The sequence below is a fragment of the Chiloscyllium punctatum genome, chromosome 32 (genome assembly GCF_047496795.1).
Source record: "Chiloscyllium punctatum isolate Juve2018m chromosome 32, sChiPun1.3, whole genome shotgun sequence".
NCBI classification, from domain to species: domain Eukaryota; kingdom Metazoa; phylum Chordata; class Chondrichthyes; order Orectolobiformes; family Hemiscylliidae; genus Chiloscyllium; species Chiloscyllium punctatum.
This window is the reverse complement of record NC_092770.1, coordinates 14,717,616-14,745,390: the sequence shown is the minus strand read 5'-3', so window position 1 is coordinate 14,745,390 and position 27,775 is coordinate 14,717,616. Positions and strand designations below refer to the sequence as shown.

Sequence of the window (27,775 nt, the reverse complement as noted above, 5' to 3'; positions counted from 1 at the left end):
TAGAAGATTTTTGAACAAAATAAACAATTTTGCAAAAGCTTCAGAATATTTGATTGTGAATACTTACTATCAATCATGGTAATAACACTGTCCTCAACAGCATCACTGGTCATTTTATCAGAGATAACTTTTATAGCCACTAAATATTTCTTGTCCGGCTCTAGTTCCTTGATGATATATTGAACTAATTCTTTTTCAACTCTTCGTGAGTATACCAATTCTTTTTTGTCATAGTGGTAGCATTTAACATCATAGCCATCATAGTCTGAGTCAGGATGCGTCCAGGAGCAGGAGACTGCAGTGGAACTCTGAGGCCGACACCTGATGTGCTGTATTTTGTCAGGCCCTGTAATAACCAAAGAAACAATTATAATTGTTGCAAGATGGAAAAAAAATCAACATTAACATAGTTCTTAAATCACACTGATAATTACTTTCAAAATAAAGGCTGCTTTCAGAATCTTTCATGTTGACTTGGCATTGTGGAGGTGCTGGTATTGGACTGGGATGGACAAAGCTTGTGATTTCAAATAAACCTGTTAAGACTATAACTTGGCGTTGTGAGACTTCTGAAAATGTCACCAATGTTCTTATTGCTGCTTTCTCATACTGATTTCAAGCATGTTAGCTTCAATTTGTCTCAGGCTTCATGCCTTTAATTTGTCTTATTCTATACTGCATTTACTTATTTCTCCTGGCTCCCTGTGCCCCAATATCCCAATTCCAATTCCTTATTTAGAATTTTATCAACTTCCCATCTTCTTCTCCAACTCGACATCCCAGCTTGTAACCCCCAGTGTTCCAACTATTACGTATTTACCTGTACCTTCCATCCCAACTTTGTAGCCAAATTCCTTGACAATCACAGCTTTATATTCTGGAATTTTCTTCCTAAACCACACCTGCCTACTAATCCATTCCTCTTCACCTTTAAAATATGCCTTAGAATTGATCTTTATGATTATCCTTTTTATTCCCAATTCCTGTTTGTTGCTCATTTCAGGTTTTATGAAGTTCTGTACCTGCATCTTATTTTAAAAGCACTATATAAATACAAAGTTAAAAATCACACAACACCAGGTTATAGTCCAACAGGTTTAATTGGAAGCACTAGCTTACGGAGCTCTGCTCCTTCATCGGGTGGTTGTCACAATTAAACCTGTTGGACGATAACCTGATGTTGTGTGATTTTTAACTTTGTACACCCCAGTCCAACACCGGCATCTCCAAATCATGTATAAATACAAGTTCCATTGTACTTTTTAATCCACTAATTAGAGTGACAAATGGTAATGTCAATGGGTAAGAATTCCTGAACTCCAAACTAATGTTCTAGGACATGGGTTTGAATTCTACCATGGCAGACTGTAAAATTGGAGTTAAATAGAAATGTAGTATTGAAAGTTCCTCTACTGGTGACTATGCAACCACTGTTGTTACAAAAACCCATCTGTTTCACTGATATCCTTCATGGAAGGAAATCACCATTCTTACATGGTCTGTGACCACTGCAATCTGGTTGACTCTTAGCCACACTCTAAAACGGCTTAGCAAGCAACTGACTTAAGAGACAATTAGGGATTGGCAATAAATGCTGGCTTCAGCCATGAATGAATACAAAAAAAATTAAAGAACTCTAAAAGTTTTATATGAAAAAACAACTTACCCCATTATACAGATAGTGTATTACTTTTTCAGTCAACTAATTTACTGCACTTTATTTATCTAAATAATCCAAGCTAAGCCTTGTCTAGTTTCCCTAATGTATAAATTACTGTTTCCCTGAATAGTATAACTTTGGAAATATATTTGTGAGTGAAAGGAGTCATTACATGAATTAATTTCATTCACTATGATATTTTCAGGACATGTTTCCAATTCTTTTGCTTTGTTTGATACTTTGATATATTTCCTTGTGTCTGTTCTTTTGTGTTTTTTTTATTACATTAATGTTATAGCCCATTTAACATTGTAGACTCACTGACATATTTAGGTCGGCAGTAAGAGGGTTTAACTGTTGTCTCAATTCAGGCTCAGCTGAGTATTTTGAGATTACTTGATTTGAAAAACCAATACATAAATCTTTAAGCCAGCTTTCAATAATCCAACAAACCCTATTTCTGGGAAGATTTAGCGGAAACCCTTTTGAATTGCAATAATCCAACAATTCATCAATGAGTAAAGAAACAAAGAATGATTCAACAAATGTTAGAAGTAAACAATAAATACTTGGATTTATACGCCGATCATCATGCCAAAAGAAAACTGCATCTTATATTGGAAAATACAAACAGAAATAGGTGATTTAACCCCTCTATCCTGCTCTGCCATTCAGTGAGATCATTGTTGATTTGCAACTAATACAATTTGCTTTTGCCTCATTAATGATATAATCGAGACAAATGGCTTCTGCAGAATTTTTAATATGTACTAAAAACATACTGTAACTTATTTTGTCACTCTGCATATGAAGCAAATATGATTTTTTGTTTAGCCATCTCCTGCTCGGGTGATATTCCCTGTATTCTGGCAATCATCCAATAACTCGATTTTAACTGAGCTTGCACAGTGAAGTGCTGATCCATGGTGGTATCACAGCTCAATCTGATTCTATACTCAGTTGATGTTCAAGAAGGTGAATCAGGAATGATAATCCTTGCTGATTGTTTTCTTCCATTTTTGCATTTAAGAACCAAATACCAAGTCCTGAGTGCTGGCCAGATTGAGAGTAAGTATCACAGCACAGAACATAGACAAAGACTTGCGCCATTCTGGCTTGAACAGAGTGTACTTACCCAGTAATCTACTGCAGGGAGTTTTATCAGTTCCATTTGTTCATTTTTCTCTAAGCTAAGATAATAGCTACATAATTCAATGACGTATTTTTGCTCTGAACAGTGATAAAAATAGTGTTGTGCTCTAACTTACTTGTTCTGATAGGAGCTTGAACAGGTTCACTAAAGGATGTTAATGATTTCCCACTGACAGTGCGCACCATGAAGGTATAGTGACGCCCAGGATGGAGCTTCTGTATGATTCGTCCTTTCGACTTCATGGTGTTGTATGGGTTGAAAACAACAACCCGAGGGTCTTTTGGAATCCACTGCAGCTCAAAGTCATCATAATCCGTCCCATCTGGAGGGCCCAGCCAAGTGATGACCAATGAAGTGTTTGTAACATCAGCAAAAGATACTGATCCTGGAGGTCTGGGCGCTTTAAGAGATTGAGAGATTATCAACGAACAGTAAATCAAAATATCAACCATACTATTGTTAAGTTACTCACCCTTGTACGTGTAGAGAATATTTCAATACAGTTAAAACTTTCATGTGCTTATCTCCAACTTCTTCCTGTCAGGGTTATTAAATTTATGAACGCTTCCCAGGCTGCAATAAGGATTTGTTGTGCAACCAAACTACTGTTGCTACAATTTGTAGCTAGTCAGGATACCTGCAGTCATGGTATGTCAAGCTTATCTATCTTGCATCATCTGCACACGTCACCTAGGCTTTTCTGCAACCATTTTGTGACATCTGTCATCCAACTATGCCTAGCTCAACATTTCTTTCTGCTGCCCTCTACTTTGCCTTTTAGGTTAGATCTCTATATCTTTCCAACTTTGATCACTTTACTTTTTCTTATTATTCATTGAGGGATGTGTGCTTTGCTGACTGGATCAGCATTTATTGCCATTCCTAATTCCCCACTGAGAAGAGGGTGGGTGAGCTGCCTCTTGGCCACAATGCTTTAGGGAGGGAGTTCCAGGATTTTAACCCAGCAACAGGTATGGAATAGTGATGTATTTCCAAGTCAGGATGATGAGTGGCTTGGAAGGAAACCTGGTAGTGGGGATGTTCCCATGTATCTTTTGCCCTATTCCTTTGAGATAGCCAAGGTTGTGCATATGGAAGGTGCTGCCTAAGAAGCCTTTGGTTTTTCATGTAATTCATCTATTGTATATTTGTGGTGGAGGGAGCAAAAATACCAAGTAGGCTTTGGGAGTTGGGAGGTGAGTTAATTGCTGCTGATTTCACAGCCTCTATCCTGCTTTTATAACCACTGTACTTAGTCCAGTTAATTTTCTGGTCAATGGTGACCCTTAGGATGTTGATAGTGGGGCATTCTGCGATGGTAACAATATTGAATGTTGAGGGTGGTGATTAGATTGGAAGTGGTCATTGTCTAGCATGTGTGTGGTGCAAATGTTACTTGGCACCTATCAGCCCAAACCTTGATATTGACTAGGTCTTGTTGTACTTGGTTGTGGACTGCATTAGTATCTGAGTCAAATGATACTAAACATTGCACAATCATTGGCAAAAATCCCCACTTCTAACCACATGATAGATGGAAGATCATTGATGAAACTGATGACTATAGTGGGACCTAGGATATAGCTCTGAGCAACTCTTCTGTGATGTCCTGTGGCTGGAATGACTGACATCCAACAACTACAACTATCTTCCTTTGTGCCAGGTAATGACTTCAAACAGCGAAGAGCTTCCCTTGATTCCCATTAACTCTCGTTTTATTCGGTTTCCTTGATGCCACACTTGGTCAAATGCAACCTTGATATCAAACTGGTTGAAGCTTGGTGTCTGCAACGCGGCGACCTCTGGAGGAGGCCATGGTGGATCATTCACTCAGAACTTCTGGCCAAAGATTGTTTGGAATATTTGAACCTCATCTGTTGCACTGATGTGCTGAGATCCTCTGATATTGAGGATGGAGATGTCTATTGTGCCTCCTCCTCCAATGAACTGAATAATTGTCCATCACCATTCACAGCTGAATGTGGCAGGACTGCAACGCGTAGACTTGATCCATTAGTGTGAAATTGCCTGTTGACTACTTCCTGCTTCTGCTGTTTGGCACACAGGTAGATTTGTGTTTTAGCTTTAAAGGGTTGACACCTCTTTAGGTATGTCTGATGCTGCTCCCGACATGCCCTTCTGCATTGTTTCAATGGACCAATGTTAAAAACTCTTTCTTTTACTGGGTGTTTCTTTTTTTAAGAATTCTTTTTGCTTCAGTTGTCTTATGGCCTGTGTACAGAACACAAGCAGGTTATGGCATTCAACTTTAAATGACCTCTATTCTCTTCCATAGACCCTTGAATGGTATCTATAGTTTTGTAGCATACAGGAAAGTGAATTAAATGTTGCATCTTACAAGCCTTTTCCTTGTTACAAACTTGTGTTTGATTTTGTTAAAACAGCATTTAAATAGTGGGCTAGAAAATCCACTCCCAGGTGAAGTGTTGACATGTTCCTGGCTGGCTGCACCCATTGACCTGAGCCCTGCTGAAATTTGCAGAGTCAGGGGCATGAGGTTGGGTGAAACAGACCCTTGGCAAAGCAGTTCACGTGGTTAAAGGGTAATTAACGTATAGCTGAATTTTGTAACATGACACCTTAATTAAACTTAATTTCTGTCTGTGCAGTGGCACGTCAGTTTAGATCATGGTAATGAACATCATGATTTGGGAATTAGACATTTCAGAGTTTTATTAATCACAAAATCATAAGTAATTACTTTCAAAATTATTAAATACATTATTATATGAAATTCCTGGATTTTTTTAAAGAGATGCATTTTATCTCCACATCATACTACAGAGTTCTGCAATGAATTCAGTTGTCTTTGTTAATTGACTTTTAGAATGTAATAGATTGTTTTCCCTTGTTCCAGACAATGAGCCAATTTTCTCCTTGTAAAACTGTGATTAGAATCCCAGAACATACCTGAGGCTCTGACATCTGTTTCTGCATTCCTAATTTTAAAAAAAAGTCTCCTTTCACATTTTAAATGATGACAGGATCTTGTTTTGCTAATATGTTCCAAATGTGTAGATACTCTGAACTGTACTGCAAATAGAGGGTGCTTACAAAGTGCAATGTCACTTTGGAAAGACAACTTTTTAAAATCCATTAACAGTGTCAATTAGCACTGATTCAACTCAAACCTTCATCTCAAGCTTTTGATTCTCAGTGCGAAAACAAAATGGGCAGCATCTTTTACAAGTCCTTCAGATCCAAATAAAATCAGTACATGGTGAGGTGAGTGAGAGCCCTTGCATCAAGACTGCATCAGATTGAGTGTGGCAAAAAGGAACATTCATAAAACTGGTATCAATGGGAATCAGGTGGAAAATCTCCACTGGTTGGAGTCATATCTGGCACATAGGCTTTGATTGTTGGAGATCAGTCATCTCAGCTGCAGGACATCTGTGCAGGCGTCCCTCAGGGTAGTGTCACAGGCCAAACCATCTTCAATGGGTTCACCAACAATCTTCGTTCCATCATAAGGTCAGAAGTAGGGATGTTCATTGATGACTGTGTAATGTTCAGCACCATGACTCCTTACATACTGAAGCAGTCCATGTTAAATTGCAACAAGATTTGGACAATATTCAGGTGGTGCTGAAAAACGGCAAGTATCATTCGTGCCACACAAATGCCAGCCAATGACCACTTCCAATAAAAGCCAATCTAATCACACCCCTTGACATTCAATGGTGTTACCATCAGTGAATACCCTATTATCAACATCCTGGGGGTTACCATTGACCAGAAATTCAACTGGACTCACCATATATGTACAGTGACTATAGTGCAGGTCAGAGGCCTGGAATGCAGCAAGTAACTCATTCTGTGAGTCGCCAAAGCCTGTCCACCATCTAAAAGTCACAAGTCAAGAGCGTGATGGAATATTCCTCAGTTGAATGGATGGATGCAACTGCACCAACACTCAAGAAACTTGATACTATCCTGCACAAATTGGCCCACTTAATGGGCACCGTATCCACAAACATCCATTCTTTCCACTACCAAAGGCTAGTAGCAGCAGTGTTGATCATCTACAAGGATCACTGCAGAAATTTACCATAGATCCTCCAACCCCAAAATGACTTCCATCTAGAAGGACAAGGACAGCAGATACATGGGAACACCACCACCTGCAAGTTCCCATCCAAGCCACTTACCATCTTGTCTTGGAAATATATCATCGTTCCTTCACTGTTGCTGGGTCAAGATCCTGGAATTCCCTCTCTAAGGACATTGAGGGTCTACCTTACAGCACATGGAGAAAGTGAAGACTTCAAATGCTGGACTGTCAATCGAAAGGTGGCGTTGGAAAAACACAGCAGGTCAGAGAACATCCAAGGAGCAGGAGAGTCGATGGTTTGGGTATAAGCTCTTCATCAGGAATAGGGGGGAGGAGGGGGGTGAAGGAGGCTGAGAAATAAATAGAAGGGTGGGGTTGGGAGTGGGGGTGGGGGAAGATAGCTGGGAAGGCAATAGGTAGATGGAGTGGGGTGATGGTGATAGGTCAGAGGGGAGGGTGGAGCAGAAGGAAGATGGATAGGTAGGACAATTCAAGAGGGTGGTTCTGAGTTGGAGGGTTGGATCAGAGATGAGGTGGGGGGAGGGGAGTTTAGGAAACGAGTGAATTGTCGGATGGCTAGGATTTGGCAGTGGAGGAGGCCCAGAACTTGCATGTCCCTGGGGGAGTGGGATGGGGAGTTGAAGTATTTGCACACCGTGTGATGGGGTTATTGGGTGTGTGTGTGTCCCAGAAATGTCCAGCAGGCAGCTCACCACCATTTTCTTGAGGGCAACTAGGGAAATAAACGCTGGCCAGATGGCAATGCCATCATCTTACGAGTGAGTTGTAAAAGAAGTTTCAAAGCATCTTTTTATTACTCTGTAGTGAATGTGAATTCCTTGTTGAATAAGTGTTACCAGGTTTTAGATTGCTGGCTGAGCTCTTTGTAATTATAGATTACTTTATAACAATTGGGGAAAAAACAGAATTTGTTGTTCTGAAAGAATGATCAAGTGATGCCAAATTTATACTGACAGGAGCATTCTAACCATGTCATATACAAATATAGTGCTCTATTGCTAAACTGGAGCCTTGCTTTAACCTGCTATATCATTTCTGGACTACGGTTTCTTATAGGTGTAAATATCGTATGTCAGTTACATATTCATTGTTATTGCAGATTAAGAAGTGTTTTACAATAAAACAGCATGAAACAATTATCTTTCTTATTTAAAACTGTTCTTGATACTTTGAATTGTGACTACAATTGGTCCTGTCCATTTATACACACACAGTGGAGATAATTTTATCTTTTATTGTTGCTGATAGTTAATCAGCCATCTGCTTTGCACATGTCTCATTTTCCAGTGGAAATGAGATTGTGCTAATAAAGATACAATCACCCCTGGTACCTTTCCCATTTGAGTAAATATACTTTTATATGTAGAGTTTATTCATGGTACTGTCTGGCCTACCATTTATGACAGATACACTGGCTACAGATATTTAAAATGCAAACATTGATCAATCCTTACCTGTCCTTCCCTCAGCAGAAGCTTTATTGCTCAAATCTCCACTTTGTGTTACTATCACCATGTGATAAATCCTACCAGGGATCAAGTCCTGAAAGCTGCATTCCTTCATGTCTTTCTTTCCAAATATATTGCTTTGAACAGTATTATTTGGATTATAAAGTGATATGTTGTAGGAATCAAATTCCCCCAAAGCTGGGGTCCATGTGAACAGCAAGCTGTCAGTTTGGTTAATGTTCATCCATTGCAGATGGGTAACCTGAGCTGGAACTAAACAAATAAAATTAGGTTTGGATATTCAGGAAAGCACAAGAATGCAAATGAAGATCTGTAAAGGTATCTACACACATCAATGGCTTTGGCAAAGGATTAAAGGTATATGCAACTTTGCAGAATGTACAAAGCTAGAGTGCACAGTAAATTGTGCAGATGGAAACAGGACTAAAAAGAATTTGAAGAGGTTCAATGAGTGGAAAATAATTACTGATAAAGTTCAAAGTATGAGGCCATCTTGATGCGAAGAGAGACGAATCACAGCGTTTCTTTACGGTAAGAGATGAGTCACTGTGAACTGATTTCAGACTTCAGGTAAATCTCTAAAAGTTAGCGCACAGGTAGAAAAATAATTATAAAGACTATTGACATGTTAACCATTATCTCAAGGGTTTAAATCAGAGTGGTGCTGGAAAAGCACAGCAGGTCAGGCAGCATCCGAGGAGCAGGAGATTTTCCTGCAAGCTACTGCCCCGTTATAACAAGGGGTCTAGAATACAACAGTGTGCAATTAATGCTGCAGTCACTTAGAGTCTTTGTCACACCCTATCAGGAATAGTGTTGGGAACTGCACTCCCTTCTTTCCCGGAAGGGCTAAAGAAGAAGTACAAAGTAAAGACAAACAGGAAAAATGGCTGAAGAGGAAATACTGGATCTTTGGAGATAAACAGGACAGATAATTGAGGTAGACAATACAAGTCATTGACGTACCACTTCATAAGGTTTTTGATAATTATAAGCAATTTTTTCAATCAGTTAACTATTCAAGTAGAAAATCTAATAAATGCTTTACATCTTTGAAACATGACATAGTGTTTTCATAAGATGAAATCTGCTAATGCTAGTCTGATACCTGTATCTGTTAAGCTATGTTGTGATATTTTGTATTCAAGCATGTGATGATAAACATTTCAGTGTGAGTGAGTAAAAAATGTTCTGCATTCTTCTTTTTCGCAACAAAAATGCAAATGTAATTTTCAGAAACATATTTACTTAAAGGAAGTCATCCCACTGATAACTGAGCTGTCACTTGTAATTATTTTTCCTGCTCATGGAGCAAAAGATAGCTGGGATCATATTTGCTACCTTAAGGGAGAACGAAAATGGCACAACAATGACAAAATTTCAGATTGAAATAAATCAGCAGAAATTATTACGCTAATTGTACTGCTTTACCTGTCCTTCCAAAAACAGAGGATTCATTTGTTAAATCTCCACTATGAGTGACTATCACAAGCTTATACATTTTGCCTGGTGTCAGGTTCTGGAAGGAACAATCTTCAAGATTCTGAGTGCCAGATTTTCTGTCGTGAAGTGTCTTGTCTGAATTGTAGAGGTATATTTCATAAGAGTCACATTCTCCTTCTGCCTTGGTCCAGTTGAACGATAGAGTCTCAACGCTGTTCCCATGCAACATCAGATCTGTGACGGCAGCTGGAACTGAACAGGCAAACACACTGGGTAGATTAAAATGGAAAGAACTGTGGATTCTGTAAATCAGACACAAACATTATATCAGGATCTTGAGGGGTGGGGTGGAGAGAAGTGGGAATGGAGGACACATTCAGCATAAACTAGCAACCTCTTATTCTCCTTCCAGAGCTTGCGAAGAGACCCTTCCTATTGAGAAATGGAATTTAATTTGGTGAAATCAGTCTAGCACTCAGTTGTCTGCCTCACTGTGGGTTAAATAAAATTTCTTTGCCCTTGTTTTAAAACTGTCATTTAAATATCTACTTGCAGCAGTGCCAACTCTGGACCCATATTCTTCCTGCGTTTGTGTTTCTCAACCTTTTCATCCTTGTTGGAGAAAATGAGAATTGCAGATACTGGAGATCAGTGTCAATGAGTGTAGTGCTGGAAAAGCACAGCAGGTCAGGCAGCATCCGAGGAGCTAGGGAAATCGATGTTTCGGGCATAAGCCGTTCATCAGGAATGAGGTTTGTGGGCCAAGGGGGCTGAGAGATAAATGGGATGGGGGTGGGGTTGGGGGAAAGGTAGCTGAGAATGTGATAGCTGGATGAAGTTGGGGGTGAAAGTGATAGGTCTGAGAGGAGGGTGGAGCAGATGGACAGGTAGGAACGTTCAAGAGGGTGGTGCCAAATTGGAAGGTTGGAACTGGGATAAAGTGGGGAGAGGAGAAATGGGGAAACTGGCGAAGTCCACATTGATCCCATGTGGTTGGAGGGTGCCAAGGCAGTAGATAAGGCATTCTTCCTCCAGGTGTCCGGTGGTTAAGGTTTGGCGATGGAGGAGGCCCAGGATCTGCATGTCCTTGGTGGAGTGAGAGGGAGAGTTGAAGTGTTTAGCCACGGGGCAATGGGGTCGGTTAGTATGGGTGTCCCAGAGATGTTCTCTGAAATGATCTGCAAGTTGGCATCCTGTCTCCCCGATGTACAGGAGACCACATTGGGTGCAATGGATACAGTAGATAATGTGTGTGGAAGTACAGGTGAATTTCTGTCAGATGTGGAAGGATCCTTTAGGATCTTGGACGGAGATGTGGGGGAGGTGTGGGTGCAGGGTTTGCACTTCTTGCGGTGATGGGGAAAGTGCCGGGAGGGGAGGTGGTTTGGTGGGGGCCTGGACCTGACAAGGGAGTCGCGGATGGAATGCTCTCTCCGAAACGCAGATGGGGGGCAGGGAAATATATCTCTGTTTGTAGGTGGTGGAAATGGCGGAGGATAATGCGATGTATCCAGAGGTTGGTGAGGTGGAAGGTGAGAGCCGGCAGATTCTATCCTTGTTGCGATTGGAGAAGTGGGATTCAAGGGCAGAGGTGCAGGTAGTGGAGGAAATGTGCTGGAGGGCATTGTCGACCACGTGGGAAAGGAAATTGTGGTCTTTGAAGAAGGAGACTATCTGGGATGTTCTATGGTGGAATTGGTCCTCCTGGGAGCAGATGCGGTGGAGGCAGTGGAATTGGGAATAAGGGATAGCATTTTTACAGGAGGCAGGGTAGGAGGAGGTATAGTCCAGGTCGCTGTGGGAGTCAGTCAGTGGATGTACGTGTTGAGTTGGTCACCAGAAATGGAGGTGGAGAGGTCCAGGAAAGAGAGGGAGGTGTCTGAGATGGTTCAGGTAAATCTGAAGTCAGGTTGGAAAGTGTTTGTGAAGTTGAAGTCTTGTTGCTGCTTCTGGCTCTCTGAGGAACTGTATGCACTTTTCAGCAGTGGGACCCAACAAGGCCACTGTCTGACTCAGCTACTAGCACCAAGCAGGCAGCCTCTGCTTCCTGGAGTTGCATGGTGTCACTAACCAAACACCAAGCTTGCCCCTTAGACAATTAGGTCATTAGAAAATAGCATCATAAGAGCAATGCAACTGGGGTATGGAGATGGCACCAAATGTTTTGGGTGTTGAGTTCCCAAATATGCTTCAAAAATCCAACCCACAGAGTCTGAACCAGGAAACGTAAATTTGAATATTTAATTCAGTGATGGGTCATATACAGAAGCTCGATAACATTTTGGAAAAGAAACATTAAGAGAGATAGAAGAGAATGAGAAAAAGTTTTTTTAGCAGTGTTTTATAAACTAACAGTTATAAATGTCTGTTAGAATGAGACTCCACTCTTGTAAAAGTTTATTTTCAGTGCCAGAGATGTCATTTGATTGTAATTCAGACTTAGTACACTGTTGAAAAGTTATTTCTACTTGAATGGATAAGCCTTAACGTTTGCTAATGTTTATTGGTTCTTATCACATAGGTGCTTGAACTTCATGTCCTTCAATGTGTTAAGTGTCAAATCTCTCGGCAAGATACTGTTGCAGCAAGGTAGCCAAGTCTGCAAATTTCTGATTTTTTGTGCCACATGTGCCATCATCAGAAATTGTTGTCCAATTTACCCTTAAATAACAATGAACATTGATAATCTCACAGTTATGGTCTACCATAAAATCTGAGCTAGTAACTTATTTGTCATTTTAGCTGAATTGTTTTTGTGCCAAAATTCAGAAATCCATTGCTCAGTTTAGTAAATGAGTATTAATAGATTTCAATGTATTTGAGAAGCTAACTACGTCCACGTATAACTTCTGACCTAAACTTATAAATTCAGAACTCTGTTAAGATTTGATTCTAGTAACAGCACTGACTTACTTCAACTTCTTTTTTATGAAATTATCTTCAGTTACACTTCTCAATTGACAATTTAAGATATTTTCATTCAGTGGCATGTTTTAAATTTGAAAGCATGCTTTCGGAATAACGTTTTCACCTTTCATTTTTCAACTTAGATGCAATAAAGGGGTTGATGTGACATGGTTCACAGGTGAGGCTGTCCACAGCTATATTGAAATTGCTAAATTATTTATTTGGAAATATGGAGTTGGTCCTGAACTATCCTAACACAGAGTTTGGTGTGTTTGCTCTGATCCAAGACTGATGTATAAAGGCTAGTTCCCTTATGTTTATTTTCATTTTGCCCTTTCCCGTTGAGTCTAATTTATCTTCATGTCTTTAAAATGACCAGTCTTCAGTTTGAGCCTGGAACAGTTTTATTGAACACAAGACCAGGAGATTTCTAAATTTCACAAATTTATAATTCAATGAGTGCTAATGTGTCTTAATTTCCTATCGGCTTTTTAAGTCAGACAGAAGCCGATGCTGAGACAATGATATACCAGCCTGTCAAGGTTGAGCCGAGAAAAACAAAAATTTTAAAGAATTTAGAAAATGAACTTGTTTTTATGATAATGAAATCGGCATCATAATCTTTGCACACATAACATGAAAAAGGCCTAGGTTAATAGAAAGACAACTCACATGACCTCTTCTTCGGGTGCAATTAAGCTTATTTGAATTAAATCTCTGCATTGACCCAGTTACAAGAAAATTTCTATTTTCCAAGGAGCTTTCAGGTATTGGTGACATTCAGAAACCTGATTTCATTTGACTTTTCTTCACAGACAATTGTTCTTTCTGTTTTCCTTTACACTAATAACGTGAAGTCTGAACTGATAATATGAATCTGTGAAGATCAACAGCTGCCTTCCCTATATAACATTAACACTGATCGTGTTCTGGAAACTATTTGCATGTCTTCCGATGGAAGTGAAAGGCAGTGTGTGTAGGTCTAACATTTCAATCTACGAAGGAGGTGTTAAAGTATCATATTTCAGTGCTTGTGTCTCTGCAATCATTTTTGCAAACACAGCAAGAATGAACCAAATAGCTTCTAATACTAATCAGGAAAAGCACACATAACCGCTGCATGACAAAAGTGAGCTAGGCCTGTGGGAAATGTTAATTGCTGTAATTTCCGTTTCATACCCTTTCACAGAACAGTGACTGCATTCTATACACAATGCTGCTGCCAATGATAAAGTTCTTTTACTGTGTTCATTTTAATCCAAAGCAGACTCTGGTATGAAAGCTGGGTTTGAAGAAGCCAGCTGTCAAAGCTCACCATCATGCTACACGCTTAGAAATATTTTCGTCTTCCCAATCTCACTGATTTTTCTTAATAGTGAGGTTTTCATGCTGAAATCTGAAGGATGCAACAATATGCAATGCCATCTGAATAGACACAAGTGCATTGTTCCCAGGATGGAATATTTTCAAGCCTATTTGCAGACAGCGACCTAGTTATGTCTACTAGGTCACTCTGTTTGGTCTTGATGTGTCAAAGACTCAATCTAAACCTCCATAGAAGAAGCAAGTATTTGACCTTCGGAATCTCAAACATAATTTGTTGGTGAATTATGCAAATGCTTTGAACCTTGCATATCACTGTAATCTTCTCCTGAAAACAGAAGGGGAGCGAACTTTTTGTATCAAGTATCTTACCTGTTCTTCCCTCACGGTCGGTTCCGATGCTGTACAAACCTCCACTTACAGTGAAGATACGAATCTTGTATTTCTTGCCAGGAGTCAGATCAATGAACTTATGGCCCCTGCTGGCAGCTGGCACAGAGACATTTGCAAGCATTTGAGTTCCTTGTTCATTAAGGAGTTGCAGTGTATAACCCTCTGAGATGCCAGTGGCTGGCTGCCAAGAAACTGCCAGAGTGGAGGTAGTATGCTGGTTTTCAACAGATAGTTCTGACACTGAGGCAGGGACTAGGAATGAAGAAAAAATATAACACATTTACTGAGCAAGTAATCAAGTTGAGTACTCTCCCTGAAAAATAAGTAAATAACATTGTGTTACCTGGATTGAAATAATTCACAAAGAAACCTGCTCACCATATCCTCCCTCTCACCACAGGCAGAAGTACTTGCCACTGTTGGGACCTCCGAAGATTCCTAGTGCTAGCATCAAATTTCAAGCCCAGCTGGGTACTCAATTAAATGCTGTCTGTCTGGAACTGCTCTTAACTACGCATAGAGTGGGAGCATGACCAAACAACAAGTGCTTCCTGGGGCATATAGGTGGCATGATTATCATTTCAGTGCACATGTAAGGCCACATTTATACTCTATAAAACCAAACTATACAGCTGACCTTTCCTTAGCCTCATCCCATTATAGAATCTTGTCTAAGGTGTGCTACTTCTTCCCCAACTACCTTCTCATTGTTCAGTGTGGGAGCTTCACATTCAAACAGGTCACTTTTATTTCATCCTGTCTAGCTTGTTGTTCCTGAAGCTGCACTGCTGTATCATGTGGAAGGTGATGTTCCTCTTGATCTATATGTCGTTCTCAGAAGACTGCTACTGCTCTCACAGTTCTTCAGAGTCCATTGCATCTTCTGGTTGCAAGCTCCAGTTGTGCAGAGCACAACATGTAAGGATTATATGGCACACTCTGCCTGGAAAGTAATGTGAAGTAGCCGATCCCCAAAATCACCCCACCACCCTCCCTGCCACCCTAACTGATTCAAGCATCAGGATCTCATCGTCAGCAGGCGTATTGTCTGCTCCACAGAGGTCTTGTCTGGGAGATGGGCTGCGGTGTTTAAACATGTGGCCTCACTCAGGGATTGTGTAACAGAGTCAACAGTTATGGTTACAGAGAGTAGCCCTTACGTCCCAGTGACCATCCTTATAAACCATCCTGCCCTTGAAACAAACCAGGAATATAATATTTCTCAAGGATACAGGCATCATGGCACAGATTTCTACGATGCAAGATGACTTGCAAATTGATAGAACGGAACACTTTTCTACTGATGAAGTCAGCCTGCATTATAGTATGGCACTCTCAATGAAATGTTCGTCCGGTCTATAGTGTGCTTCATCTGGTGAAGCCAGCTATGTTGGTAAAGCCTACTGCCCAGGCATAAATAAGCCTCTCACTTCTCGATTGCAAAATTCTCTTCTCACTATACATCATTTGTTTGGATAATAGAACTTCTTGCTTTTGCTGTTGAGGATCTCCTCATTGCCAATCTCAACCTGTTTTACCAAATTTCTCACCAATGTTCACATTGTTCAGTGGCTGCAATGATTCTACCCACCATAACTACAATTTCACTAAGTATTAATTTAAATAAAAGCAATTATTCACTCATTTTGGTTCAAATGCCAAGTCCAAAACTTAAAGTTATGGTGCTTTGGTTATCAGAACTTGGAAGATCCGAGACCAGCAATTACTTTCAATACCCTGCCCACTTCTCCATGCAGGTTACAAATGTCTTCTTAGTGCTGATGATTTTCATATTTAAACAGCCTCCTGCTGGTTTTGGACAGGGAAACTGTGCATCCATTTGAAGAATTCTCACTGAAATTTAAATCAGCCAGGCAAGCAAGCATCCGAGGTTCCTGTTGTATAAGGTAATGATTTTCAAGGAATTGATGTTCACATCACAATGGTTCTGACACATAATCCCTGTTCTACTCTAATTTCCAGAAGGAGCAGATGTACCTGAACCAGCTCTCTAGAGTCCTTATAATCCTCCTCTATACTGGGGAAACAGGACGCCAACCCACGGAATGTTTCAGGGAACATCTCTGGGACACACACTCCAAACAACCCCACTGCCATGTGGCTGACCACTTCAACTCCCTCTTCCATTCTGCCAAGAACGTTAAAGTCCTGGGCTTCCTCCACCACCAATCCAAGCCACCAATGCCTGGAGGAAGAATGCCTCATCTTCTGTCTTGGGACCATCCAACCACACGGCATCATCTTCACTAGGTTCCTCATCTCCCCTCCCCCCGCCTCATCCCAGATCCAACCCTCCAACTTGGCACCACCCTCTTGAACTGTCCTACCTGTCCATCTTCCTTTCCACCTATCTGCTCCACCCTTTCCTCTGACCTAACATCATCACTCCCACTTGTATCTACCTATTGCTTTCTCCCCACCCCCACCTTCACCCTCATATTTATCTCTCACACACCTTCCCCTTCCCCTCCCACCCCATATCCCTGATGAAGGCCTTATGCCTAAAATATCGACTCTCCTGCTCCTTGGATGCTGCCTGACCCACTGTGCTTTTCCAGCGCCACACTTTTCCATCCTTATAATCAAGCCTGGCCAAATGTTGTTGTACGTATTGATATCTTTCCTGTTATCGAAGAACAGGACCTCTTCTAGCAATTCTCTATAATGCTGTATCCTTGAATAGTAATCATTAGTTAGGTCCCGATAAAGTCAAAAGATAATAAATGGTAATGGAATGAACTACCTCAAAAAACACTTATTTAACATTACATATTGGTAGAGGTGGGAAATGCCATACCATGGTTATCTGGAAAGAAACTATAGTCCCATTGAATTTCCCTTGTTAGTCCTCAATTTTCATGTATTTGTAAGATATTCCATTCATCACTAATTTTATTCTAACTTTCCATGTGCCTTTCTCCTTTCTTCTCTTTCTTCCAAGCTGAACAATCCAGCACACTGTGCCTCAGTTGTTCCATAAGGGAAAGCTTTTTGAAGTGAACGGATCATGTCACACTAATAAGAGGTAGCGAGGAGATGTTGGCATGGAGGAGACAGTAACCACTCCACTCTCTTCAGATTAGGATCGCCAACTCTTGTTGGTCAGATTCCTGAAGGTTTCACCGTTGACCACCTCCAACTAATCCACCTTTATGCTCGGGTTGAGTGCCTCACTACTCTGCACCAATTGGACAGTTAACAGACTCTTTCATTATCCCACTGGACTATTTCTAACTTTCAGTCAAACAGACTTTTTCCCTTATCCAATAACTAATCGACAGAAGTTTTAATAGAACTTTTTTATAAAATCTATTTTGTTCAGATGTCACCTTGAACGTCAGCCATGGCCCAGTTGGTAGCACTTTTGCCTCTGGGCTCAAGTTTCAATTTCAGGTTCAAGCACAAAAATCGAGGCTGACACTTTAGCACAGAAGTGACATTAGAGATGCTATTTCAAGATGTTGGCAGAGTAGAAGGGCTGTGTTTGGGTTTCTGAGGCCTGTTCACATCTGTTTCCTCCCTGCCTTCCTTTTGTTTTCTTTCATGTTCTTCTCCTTAAAGCCTTCAGCAGCATCAGCATTGGCACAACAGTGAGAGGAGGCCTCTCGGAGAATGGTGGCAGCCTCCCGTCAGTTGGAAACAGCGGCGGAAGCAGTGATAAAGCTCCTCCTGAAGATCGGAGGTGGTGGCGACGGCAATATTGGAATCGGTAATATATTTGCAACTCCTGCGGCACGGTGGATCAGTGGTTAGCACTGCTACCTCACAGCACCAGGATCCCAGGTTCAGTTCCAGCCTCGGATGACTGTCTGTGTGGAGTTTGCACATTCTCCCTGTGTCTGCGCAGGTTGCCTCCAGGTGGTCTGGTTTCCTCCCACTGTCCAAAGATGTGCAGGTCAGGTGAATTGGCTGTGCTAAATTGCCCATAGTGTTAGGTGCATTAGTCAGAGGGAAATGGGTCTGGTGGGTTACTCATCGGTGTGGACTGGTTGGGCCTGTTTCCACACTGTAGGGAATCCAATCTAATCCTCCCAGCGATCGGGGCGGCATCAGCAAAAGTCTGCAAACGCCAAACCGGGGATGGGCCTGGATACTTGCATCAGGGCTTGAGCATTCCATATGTCTTAATTGAGATAGGGCTTTAAAATCTGGACATTTTTCTTTCCTTTTGGCTCTGTTTCTTTTATTCCTGCTGTTGCTTTTTAAGCGCAGTGTTTGTAACCAAGATGGTGCTGGAGAATGGTGACCTAGTACACATTGCACTGTACTCAGGTATTCCTCTACTTGAATACATGTGACAGTAAAATCTGATCCTAACTATTTTGCATGGGATATTAGGCAGAGGTCTTATTTGCCACTTGATGTGGATGTAAAGTATCCCATTGAACAATTCTGAAGATGAACAGGAGAGTTATCCTTACTGTCCTGATCAACAGTTATCCTTCAATTAACATTCTACAAATAAACATAAGTTACGTGGTCGCTATCACATTGCTGTTTGTAGCAGCATTCTGTGCACTAATTGGTTGCTGCATTTCCCTATCTTATAACAATGACTGTACTTCAGAAGCAGTTCATTGGCTGAAAAGTATTTTGAGTTCTCCTAAAGACGAATTTCAATTCCTCTAGACTCCAGTGCAGTCCAGAGGTTTGGTAAATCTGTATCAAATGCAAGTGCACCCCTGAATTTCAACTCTAACCTGTGTTGTGCCCTGGCACTTGAAAAATTAGGGAATGAGAGAAAGTGAAATCCCTGTGCACAGAAAGTGACAATGCTGTGATATTTATATATTGATGATGAATTTACCTAATCACTCAATGCAGTTTTTAGTGTGATGTTAATCACAGGATTTCTGAGTAATTCTTACCAGTGCATCCAAATGCTGTTGCATTGTTATGGAAGCTGCCACTATTTGACCGAACTAACACATGGTAGAGCTCTCCCGTCTCTAGATCATAAAAGGTGTGCTCATGCTGGTGTTTTGGAATAGGGCGGGCAGAGACCTGATGGTCTTTGTGGGATAAGATCACAGTATAGCTGTCCACATCCCCTCCTCCAGGAGACCAGTTTACCTTCAGGCCCTTGGTCACTCCATTATTTGAAACATGGATATTTTTAACTGCACTGGGTACTGCAGAAAGACACATTCAGAATATTAATAACTGCATAGTCATATATTATAATAAATTGAAACATAGAAAATTCTGAAAATACTTAGTAGGTTTGGCAGCATCTGTGGAGACAGAAGCAGAATTAAAGTTTCAGTTCTCTTTCTTCTGATGAAATGTCCTTGATTTTAATGTTGTTTTTGCTCCACAGGCACTGCCAGACCTGCTGAGTATTTTCAACACTTTTGTTTTTTATTTCAGATTTTTAGCATCTGTAACACTTTAGTCTGGTGTTATGTTTAAGAACTATAATTGCTTTCTAAGTAAAATCATCTAGATTTTTTTTCTAGAAACACCATTCTTCAAATTCCTTTTATTTCCTAGGTTAAGTCTTGAGAACAAATCATATTAATTATTATTGAGTGAGAACAAGGGTGGCTTAAGAATTGGTTGCAAGTTATTTGTATTTGCACAACTTTATATATTTTCTTACAGGTATTTTATATATTTTAAAGAAGATTCCATATTTTACGATGCGAAAAACATTCTATTTATAGATTGCAGTACAAACTAATCTTTAGTCCACATTATAGTATAACAAAATAACAGGAGCCCTTCACTTGACAAGCTAGTCTATTGCTGCTGGGTTGATTCTGATAAGTTACTGCATTTTGTATTTTGTTAAGAGCTTAATTCTGCAGAACTGTGCCACTAACTTTTCCTTCATTATTGGTGAGATGCAGTCCCAACTTTATATTAGTGTAAATTTTATTCCATAGCAGTTAGTGTAAATGTTGTTCATAAAATATTGGACACATAATAATCTGTTTCTTTTTTACCTGTACGACCTTCGATGAAGGCAGCACGCTGTAGGGTCCCAATCCATGTGGAGACTAGGATCTTGTAAAGACGTCCAGGGGTTAAGGAAGTAAATTGATGTGATGTGCTGCTGAGTGTTATTGGAAGGAAAACATTCATGTCATTGAAGAGTAGTTGAATCTCATAGCGATCCACGTCACCAGCAGCTGCTTCCCAGGTAACATTCAGGGTATCTGTGCTCCTCTCAGCCACAGTTAGAGAACCAACAGCAGCCGGAACTAATCAGACAGAGCAACATTAGCATCAGACATTTCAACAACACTACTGAAAAAGGTTATAAGTATGTCAAAGGAAGGATAAATCAGTGAAATCTGATACAAAGAAACGATCACATTCATTAAATATAAATGTCAAACTTGTAAGGAAGAGGGAGACTAAATTGGTGAGGAATTCAGCATACTATGCCATTGTTTATATCTGCAGTTCTCTATTTGAAAAGCCTGCAGCCATGCTCTAGCTTTTGGACGAGGTTCAGTCAGGAAAGCCATTCATTTTCCTACATGAAGATGATTTTACTCCAGGCCATTTCCATGCAACCGTTGGCTGGCTGAAGTGCAGCAAGGTTAGATTATGGAAAACTGTGGACACTGGTTCAAGCTACCCTGTAATAAAGGGAGTGCGGCAGGCACAGAAACCGAAGAGGGAAAGAAAATAAAACATTTAAATTGGAGGAATTAAAATAAATTAACAATGGGTCCATTGTTCCCCCGCAATTTTGTTTGTGATTCAACATATGCCAGCTGTTTCATTTTTTCAAAGGAGTTGAAACTAATTTGTAAAATTCTTACAGGATAATTTTGTGGAAAAGTGAAGTTGAGATTGAGGATCAGTTATGATCCTATTATATGGCTCAGCAGGCATGAGGAACCAAGTTATCGAATTGTTTCTAGTCATCATGCTCTTGGGTTCCTAATCATAGTCAAAATCTTGGCTGATTCAGTTTAATTCTTTAACAGGATGCTACAAATCCAGCAGTTACTAAATTTCTTAAAATTTGTGTAAATGAGGCAAGGTATATTTTTTTAAAAATGACAAAACACAGTCCTAATTACACATGGACAGTCAATTTATTACTGTCATAGCTCTTTAGGTTAATAAATATGTAATGAACTCATTCAAGGTTTTAAAAAAAATAGTCTTGCTTGCATTTTTATCACTTTTGAATCCCAACTTTTCTTTCTGACATGGGTATTTTAAGTTAATACATTATCCAAAGGCACCTTTCTTCTGTTATTTCCCAAAGAAACATTTGATAAATATTGTATCCTTAGCCATCCACTCCAAAATTAAAATCTGGCTGGTCACCAAACAAATAATTAAATTAAATTAACTTATGGCATACACACGCAGAAGCATAGGTGTTGCTGCCAAAGCTATTAATATTCCAGATCAAAGTGTTTAACATTCATTAAAACTGAAATGTTATATTTATTGCAATAAATGTCATGCTTACATGTTCTTCCAGTGGCAACATGATGAGATTCATATTTCCCACTTTTGGTGCTAACAGTAATGCTGTAAAGCCGTCCTGGAATTAAACTGAGGAATATGCATTCATTTTCAGACTTTGGAACCTCTAAGCTTTGGCTGAAGTTGTGACTGTTTTTGATAGTTACTATATAATAGTCAAAATCCCCTGATGCATCCAACCAAGACACTTTCAGATAGTCACTCTTTCCGGAGTTGATAACTGTGATTCTTTGTACAACTGCAGGTTCTGCAAAATTGGAAAATGTTACAAGGCCACTTAAGCAAAATGCTGACAAGAAACCTGAGCAGCTTGGTAAATAAATTGATTTAAAATGGTCTAGCGTTTCAGCAGAATGCTATACATGTACAGTACAACCTCGATTATCTGAACATCAATTATCCAAATTTCGGATTATGTGGACAAGATCTCAAAGTCCTGTAAAAACGGCATTAGGCAACACAGCATTCAGTTATCAGTTAAACAGCATTATGGCATGCATTGCCAGATAACCCAGAAATGTTCGATAACCCGCACTCATAAATTACTGCTTGTTTACGATCAGATCAGTTGTCTGAACAATCAGTTGTCTGAACAAAATACTCCCTGCCCATCTCGTTCAGCTAATCGAGGTTGTACTGTAAATATAAATCCCACATAAATTGTGACTGAACACATACCCAAATGTCATTGCAAGATTTGAATCTGGAGGTTTTATTAACTTTTAATAAGTTATTTGTGACTTTATATTCTACACAAAGTGCAAGGTAAAGTTACCATAGTAATACCACACCATAGGGCTGCTGTCTTATTAGAGAGAATTAAATGGTGGTATCTTAAATCAGAGGATCACCATGCCTTCAGTGAGGGGAGAGGTTGAGAAGTAGAGTCCTTCCTGGTAACCTGGACTGGTGGAATTGAAGTCACTGCTGTTGGCATTACTCTGTAGTGTCAAATCAGAAGTCCAGTCAATTGAGCTAAACCTGCCCTCAATAAATGTAATGCTATATTTTCTCTCATATTTGGTTATTGTGTCCAGAAAGTGCAATTCATTTTCCTTCATTGCATTTATCTCTCAGTACTTCTTTTTAAATAAAAACACTGAACAACTTCTTTTAAAAAAGCGTAAAAGTAGAATTTTACTCTAGACAGGCAATTACTTGATGGCCAATAAACCTGCCAGTTCCTTCACAAAAGGAAGATTTATTCTGCCAATGGGAGCCAGTCTCCTGATCAAGATGTTAGTCTGCAGAATGTAGATGATGAAACAGTTCTTTCAAATTCCTCAAAGATTCCATTCTAATCTGAGAATTCCTGAGTAAATCACAATCAAGCACAAGGCACAAAGAAAGTGCACGGCACACAACTCAATTTTCCATTTGGATTTGCTGAAGTTACTTTAACCAAGTTTAATTGGCAATCAGTTTAGAGGGTCATTTTGAAATATAACTGTGGATTTAATTATAATGTGATTTGAATATATTGTTTGTTTTCTGTGATTTTGTTCTATAAAAGTTGTTCAAATACATCAAATTACACTTTCAGGAGCTAATGGTGAAAATTAGCTCTGAGGGACAATGTATTACAATATTTTGAATAAATTTAACTGAAGGGACTCAAGAGAGAAGGAACAAAAGGAAGGAAGGTGTCACATTAGGGGTGCTGATAGCTGCCTTGTGAAAAACAGACTTTGGCTAGTAATATTATCAGATGCTCAAGCCATGGCAAGGCAGCATGGAGACTCTTGCTGCTGCTACCCCACATGGGCCCATCTGAAAATGCTGAGTGGAGATCAGAAAGAGGCAAAGTGTTGAAGTGTAAACTAGAGCATAACTTCTCTAAGACAAAACCGTTATGTCAGGCACATAAATTCTGAATTGCAAATTAACCTTGAATCACAACAATTGGCAGCAGTGCTCAGCAGAATATAGAGTCATACAGTTATACAGCACAGAAACAGACACTTCGGTCCAACCAGTCCATGCTGCACATAATCCCAAACTAAACTAATCCCACCTGCCTGCTCCTGGCCCATATCCCTCCAAATCTTTCCTATTGATGTACTTATCCAAATGTCTTTTAAACATTGCAATAGTACTACTTCCATCACTTCCTCAGGAAGCTCATTCAACATGTGAACCAACATCTGTGTAAAACAAAATTGCCTCATGCCTTTTTAAAAATCTCTCTCCTCTCACCTTAAAAGTGTACCCGCTAGTCTTGAAATTCCCAATCTTGGGGAAAACACAACTGCTATCAACTCTATCCTGACCTCTCATTATTTTATAAACTTCTATTAGGTCACCTCTCAACCTCCTACGCTCCAGTGCAAAAAGTTCCAGCCTTTCTTTATAAGAGATAGACAGAGGATGATGCTTGACATCTTCAAGGACCCTGGTAAATTGCGAAAGTTGTAAGAATTTTTTACACACATTCTGGATGTCATTGTTTGAAGGAATAAAAATGATATCATACGTGTCCGCTGTTGTGTGACAGTGTAGTTTTCATATCTCCCACTTCTGGTAGTTACAGTCACATTGTACAGCCTTCCAGGGGTAAGGGAACCAAAAGGAAACTCAAAGCTGGTCTTGGAGACTGTGTGAGATTGGACAACTTTCCTGTTGTGGGACAGAGTCACTAGATAACTATCCACATCACCAGATGCAGGAAGCCAGGAAACGAGAAGGTAATCATTTCGACCATGATTATTCACCATCACACTGGGAACACTTGAAGGAACTGAACAATGACACAGAAGAAAAGTGTTAAAAGACATTGTTTCAAGCATTAGGTGCTCCATCATCATTTAGGCATCATGTGTTAGAAGAATATTTCACATATAGCCAACTTCTGGTCCTTTGTTTCTATGTCCCTATGTTCTTTTCTTCCAATTCGTATCTAGAATTTGTACATATCTTAGGATAGTGTAAAGAGGAATTGACTAAATTAAACCATCATTTAAAGGTAATGACTGAATGTTACTCTATTTTAGATCCATAAAATCACATTTTGAAATTCCATGCTCTCTATATTTGATCCAAAGCAAATTAATTAGAGATGTTAATCCTTAAAGTGGAGTGAAAAGCCAGCCAGTTTAAGTGGACCATAATAACAAACAAGTCTAATCTATCAACTCAGCAGTTTCTGATGCAACAGATAAGCCAGGGAGGATGTTATAATGGGGGGCTGGTTGTGCATGGTCAAGTGTCCATGGTGTATATGAATATCAATTTAATGTCAGGTTCAGGGCAGCACAGTGGCTCAGTAGTTAACCATGATGCCTTACAGCACCATGGACCTGGGTTTGGTTCCAGCACCAGGCAACTGTCTGTGTGGAGTTCCTTCCCTCGTCCGCATGGGTTTCCTTCGGATGTTCTGGTTTCCTCCCACAGTTCAAAGATGTGCAGGTTAGTGAATTGGCCATGCTAAGTTGCCCGTAGTGTCCAGGATGTGCAGGCTAAGTGGCAAATGTTTTGGGTGAAATGCTGTTCAGAGGGTCAGTGTGAACTCAATGGGCCAAATGGCTTGCTTCCACACTGAAGTGATTCTAAATGTTTCCCTGCTGTTTCTGCAAAATAAAATTTTGAAACTCTGCCACAGCCTTTAATGTAGTTTACTTAGACAGGCAATGAACTGAGGTACATTCATGTGATGAAAGATGACTGATTTATATATATTACAATCATATTTATCTATTGGATTTTAGTATTGTGACATTTGGAGTTGGTTACTTTACTGAGGGGTTTAAAAGAATACTAGGTTATGCAGGTCTCCAAAACAATGACTAGTTTTCCAGTATGTGACAGAGAGCAGGGACTCCTGGAGTGTTAATGGAAGGTTGTTTATCCTATGGTGGTTTACAACAGTTGGAGTAACCATTGAGAGCCATTTGTCTATATTTGGTTCAGGATAATCAAAAATGGATTTTAGAAAACTGAGAGGATCAAGTTTTTTGTGCAGTACAAAGGAGACTTGAGAAACAATCTTCCATTTACACTCCAGGGATAAGGGTTCAAATTGACAGTTGGTGAGTAGTAGAGTTCTGCAGGGATCATTGTTGGGAGCACAACCATTCACATTATTCAGTAATGATCTGGATGATGAAACTGAGGGCATTGTTGCTAGGTTTGCAGATGACACAAAGGTAGATGAAGGACAGGGAGTGTTGAGGAAGTGGGAGATTGGATAAGGCCAGGATAGTGGGTAAAGAAGTGGCAGATGTAATATAATGTGGGAAAATGTGAGATTATGCACTTTGATAGGAAGAATAGAGGTGTAGACTACTTTCTGAATGGGAAATGGCTTAGAAATCTGAAGCACAAAGTGACTTGGGAGTCCTAGTTTGGGGTTCTGTTAAGGTTAACATGTAGGTTCTGTTGACAGTTAGGCAGGCAAATGAATGCTGGCATTCATTTTAAGAGGACTAGAATACAAGAGCAGATATGTATTGCAGAGATTGTGGTCAGAACACATTTAGTATATTGTGAGGTATTTGGTACAGCGGCACAGTGCCTCAGTACTTAACACTGCTGCCTCACAATGCCAGGGATTCCGGTTTGATTCCAGCCTCAGGTGACTGTCTGTGTAGAGTTTGCACATTCTCACTGTGTCTGCTTGGGTTTCCTCTGGTTTCCTCCCACAGTCCAAAGATGAGCAGATTAGGTGAATTGGCAATGCTAAATTGCCCGTAGTGTTCAGGATATGTAGGTTACGAGCATTAGATTAGATTAGATTAGATTAGATTAGATTACTTACAGTGTGGAAACAGGCTCTTTGGCCCAACAAGTCCACACCGCCCCGCCGAAGCGTACCCACCCATACCCCTACATCTACCCCTTACCTAACACTACGGGCAATTTAGCATGGCCAATTTACCTGGCCTGCACATCTTTTGGACTGTGGGAGGAAACCGGAGCACCCGGAGGAAACCCACGCAGACACGGGGAGAACGTGCAAACTCCACACAGTCAGTCGCCTGAGGCGGGAATTGAACCCGGGTCTCCGGCGCTGTGAGGCAGTAGTGCTTACCACTGTGCCACCGTGCCGCCCATTAGTGAGAGGTAAATATAGGGTAGAGGAATGTGTCTGGGTGAGCTGATCTTTGGAGGGTCGATGTAGTCTTGTTGGGCCAAAGAGTCTGCTTCCACACTGTGGGGAGTCTGTAAGCATTTTTGGGCTCTATATCCAAGGAAAGATGGTGCTATCATTGGCGGGGGTCCAGCCGAGGTTTACAAGAATGATCCCGGGGATGAAGAGCTTATCATATGAGGAATTGTTGCGGGTTCTCAATCTGGATTTGGTTGGGGTTTAGAAGGAGGGATCTGATTGAAACTTACAGGATACTGAGAGGTCTGGACAAAATGGATGTGGAGAAGATGTTTCCACTAGTAGGGGAGACTAGGACCTGAGGGCACAGCCTCTGAGTGAAGGGATGGCCTTTTAAAACTGATAGGAGGAGGAATTACTTCAGCCAGAGGGTTGTTAATCTCTGGAACTCATTGCCACAGAAGACTGTGATGGAGTAGGTTTTTGATTGGTAAGGAGATAAAAAGGTTACAAAGAGAAAGCAGAATAGTTGAGAAACATGTCAGTCATGGAGCAAACCTGATGGAATGAATGGCCTAATTCTGCTCCTGTATCTTATGGTCCTCAGATCTTATTATGATCCAGGGATCAGAATGAAGTGCAGTTGGCTCTCCTAAAAAAGAGATTTTTCAGTGCATTTATAGGAACCGTTATCTTAGTAGAAAAGTTTAATTTATGCAACTTCCAGACCAGGAGTGTTAGTTAGAAAGATACAGGTGATTAAAAGCAAATCTGAGAATATTCATGTAAGAAGACTTCACAGTTCACA

The 27,775-nt window shown here is 40.3% G+C and overlaps 1 protein-coding gene across 2 annotated transcripts in view; it reads right to left on the bottom strand.

Annotated features, from left to right (window-relative positions):
* Positions 1 to 27,775, bottom strand: part of ptprb (protein tyrosine phosphatase receptor type b) — a 115,240-nt gene that overhangs the window by 25,519 nt on the left and 61,946 nt on the right. For both annotated transcript variants that reach the window (XM_072551686.1, XM_072551687.1), the window contains 9 exons: positions 24,397 to 24,660; positions 21,907 to 22,170; positions 20,414 to 20,671; positions 19,334 to 19,597; positions 14,424 to 14,696; positions 9,810 to 10,073; positions 8,364 to 8,630; positions 2,929 to 3,213; positions 68 to 346 (listed from right to left, as the gene is read on the bottom strand). In XM_072551686.1, coding sequence (XP_072407787.1) covers positions 68 to 346; positions 2,929 to 3,213; positions 8,364 to 8,630; positions 9,810 to 10,073; positions 14,424 to 14,696; positions 19,334 to 19,597; positions 20,414 to 20,671; positions 21,907 to 22,170; positions 24,397 to 24,660 — 2,418 coding nt within the window. The remainder of the gene's footprint in view (positions 1 to 67; positions 347 to 2,928; positions 3,214 to 8,363; positions 8,631 to 9,809; positions 10,074 to 14,423; positions 14,697 to 19,333; positions 19,598 to 20,413; positions 20,672 to 21,906; positions 22,171 to 24,396; positions 24,661 to 27,775) is intronic.